At 54.5% G+C, this 3,007-nt stretch overlaps 1 protein-coding gene across 1 annotated transcript; it reads left to right on the plus strand.

Moving 5' to 3' along the window:
• Positions 1-590: 590 nt before the first annotated feature.
• Positions 591-2,294, plus strand: Il17c (interleukin 17C). The gene is made up of 3 exons (XM_005345792.2): positions 591-617; positions 846-1,165; positions 2,033-2,294. The coding sequence occupies exons 1-3, from the start codon at positions 591-593 to the stop codon at positions 2,292-2,294; spliced, it is 609 nt and encodes a 202-aa protein (XP_005345849.1).
• Positions 2,295-3,007: the final 713 nt, after the last annotated feature.

The raw sequence follows: 3,007 nt of genomic DNA on the forward strand, positions 1-3,007 counted from the left end.
AAAACAAAACAAACAAAAAGAATTAAAAACCTGTAGGACCCTCACTAAGACCTAAGGGCATTCCCCAGCTAGCATCTCTCCTGCCTGTACAGGGAAGGGGCTCATGATGACCACCGTAGGCAAGAAGCACAACCTCAGTGCCCATCCACAGGTCCAGAGACTGAACCTCAAGGACCCACGGCAGGAAGTACATGTAAGACCCCAGTGCCAACCACGAACAGCAAAAAGGGCACAAATCAAAGCGGCAAGCTGCTGAGAGCAGCTCAGCTGAAACCCCTTTGCCCCATCAGCCAGGGCCCCTCGCTTTTCACGGGCATTCCACTGGGTAGGGTCCCTTTGGGTAGAGAGGGTGCCTCGAAAAGGATCCTAAGTGTCTGTGACGCAGCGGGCGTGGCCGAGCTGGGCCCAGCGGCTGTTCTCAGGACCTACTGGACAACTGTGTGATGTAAAGGGACAGACCCAGAGGAGGAAGCAGAGTGCCGGAGTTTCCCCAGGTGTGGCCCCAGGTATAAAGAAGCACACAGCCGGTCTCCACCAGGTGCAGCATTGGGACCATAGCCAGGTGTGAGGCCTGCTCCATGTCTGCTGCCATGGCTACTGTCATTGGCACTGTGATGGTGAGCCTGGCACCTTTCCCAGCCTCCTAAGGACAGCCTATCCCAGAAGGGTGGATGATGGGGGCTTCTATCTGAGCCTGGGTGTGCTGGGATGCCTTTAGGCGAAGCGTATTTCCCCACTTACAGAAGAAAGTCTAAACCCTATCTTTTCTGTGAGAACCTGCAAGATTTGGAGGAAATGGGGTGTTCTCTGGGATACCCCTAACCATACACCTGCCTGTTCCCCAGGGTCTCCTGCTTCTAGCCTGGTTGCCTTCTGGGATGACCCACCAAGACCTCCCATTCCGGGGGAACCCCCGAAGCCATGGGACCCTGAGGTGCTATTCTGCTGAGGAGCTGTCTCGTGGCCAGGCTCCCCCACACCTGCTAACCCGAAGTGCCAGGTGGGAGCAGGCCCTCCCTGTGGCCCTGGTGTCCACTCTGGAGGCCACAGGCCACAGGAGACAGCATGAAAGACCTCTAGCTGGAACACAGTGCCCCGTACTGCGGCCAGAGGAGGTGCTGGAAGCTGACACCCACCAGCGCTCTATCTCACCATGGAAATATCGGTGAGATTGATCGGGGGTCCCCACGGGTGGGATGGGAGGGTGACTTTATTCCCACTCTGGAGCCTTAGTTTCTCACCTGCGCAATAGGTGTGCTCACCCCAACCTTTAAAGACACATTCCCCTAAGACGCTGTCGCTTGGGCCAAGTGAGACCAGAACTGTAGTGAGGAGACAAGCAGGCCTGCTTTTCGTCCCTCCCGGTTCCCCCATGGCTAGCTTTACACCCGAAATAACAACACACAAATTGTATTCATTTAAACACTGCCTGGCCCGTTAGTTTCAGCCTCTTATAGGCTAATTCTCACATCTTGCTTAACCCATTTCTAGTAATCTGTGTAGCACAACAAAGTGGTGACTTACCAGGAAAGATTCAGCATGTCTGACCTGGTGGCTGGCTCCTCGGTGTCTGCCTGGAGAGGAGGGGCATCATATCTGCCCCACTTCCTTTCTTCCCAGCATTCTGTTCTGTCTACTCCACCCACCTAATTTTCTGACCTATCAGGCTAAGCAGTTTCTTTATTAACTAACCAATGAAAGCAACATATAGACAGATGACCCTCCTCCATCACAGGACCCCCATTAAAGGCCCTGGTTCTGTGTTCTCAAAGGCTAGGGGTTAAATGTAGGCAACACAATTGATTGAGCACCAACTGAATGCCAACCTTCTCGGTCCTGTACCTTTCTGTCCGAGACGTGCGAATCCTGAACTCTTAGATTGCCCGGTCCACAGCAAGTGGTGCAGCCACAAGAGGGTGGAGCTCCAAGGGGCGGGGAAGGGGTGCCGTACCCACCACGGCTGCTTGCGAGAGCTTAGATTAGTTCTATGTAGGACCAGAGCTGAGTATTCTCACTGCTCCTGTCCCCACAGCATTGACACAGACCAGAACCGCTTCCCACAAAAGCTGGCGGTGGCAGAATGTCTGTGTCGTGGCTGCATCAACGCCAAGACGGGCCGGGAGACAGCCGCCCTGAACTCTGTGCAGCTGCTGCAGAGTCTGCTGGTGCTGCGGCGGCAGCCCTGCTCGCAAGACGGTGCCTCCGACCCTACACCAGGATCCTTCGCCTTCCACACCGAGTTCATCAGAGTGCCTGTTGGTTGCACCTGTGTTCTTCCCAGGTCTGCACAGTGATGACCTCTGTGAGGCCCCACCGTCGTTCAACCGGGCTTTTTCTGGGCCAGACGTCCCAGGCACCCCCACAGAGGATGCCCTTCTGTTTATGTGTATTTATTGCTTATTTATTGACTCAGAAGTGCAGCAGAGGCCATACCCAGGCTTGCCCAGTGATCTCTGACCAGTGCCCAGATGCAGGTGGCTGGTCTCAGGACTGGAGAGGTCAGGCAAGCCCCTGTCTGAAAGGATCATTCCCAGGGACTCTTCAGCTTTAGCTAAGCCTGTTTCCAAAGCGGAGAGCTGGGCGTGGTATGGGGCACAGCTGGAGTCCCAGCCTCCACAGAGGCTGGAAAGTTGCCTCAAATTCTCAGACAGCCTGGTGTACATAATGAGTTTCAGGGATAGTGAAACCATCTCAAAAGAGAGGGCGGGGTTCCTGAAGGAACCGGCTTCCTCTCCTTGAACCTCTAGCAACAGTGACAGGCGGGGAGATGAGGGGCCGGCTCTATGTTACCCCAGAGTCCTGGTTCTGCCCAATGCAGCTCTGCCAGCTGTTTTTAAACAATTATTTATTTTAACTGTTATTAAAGGGGCATGTTCAGCGCTTCCTTTACTTATTCCTGCAAGTCTACTTTTCCTCCCTCCTGGCCCTGTCCACCCAGTGGTGCTCAGAGGCTACTAAAGCCCCAGCTTCCTTTCCTAAGGTGTGCGTATTGAGAAGGTGCTGCTGG

The sequence above is a fragment of the Microtus ochrogaster genome, chromosome 4 (genome assembly GCF_000317375.1).
Source record: "Microtus ochrogaster isolate Prairie Vole_2 chromosome 4, MicOch1.0, whole genome shotgun sequence".
NCBI lineage: Eukaryota > Metazoa > Chordata > Mammalia > Rodentia > Cricetidae > Microtus > Microtus ochrogaster.

Bases quoted from the DNA above. Each gene is read 5' to 3' on its own strand.
- Il17c (XM_005345792.2), top strand. From the start codon at position 591: ATGGCTACTGTCATTGGCACTGTGATG. The intron at 618-845 runs GTGAGCCTGGCA...CCTGTTCCCCAG, and splicing joins CTGTCATTGGCACTGTGATG to GGTCTCCTGCTTCTAGCCTG. The intron at 1,166-2,032 runs GTGAGATTGATC...CTGTCCCCACAG, and splicing joins ATCTCACCATGGAAATATCG to CATTGACACAGACCAGAACC.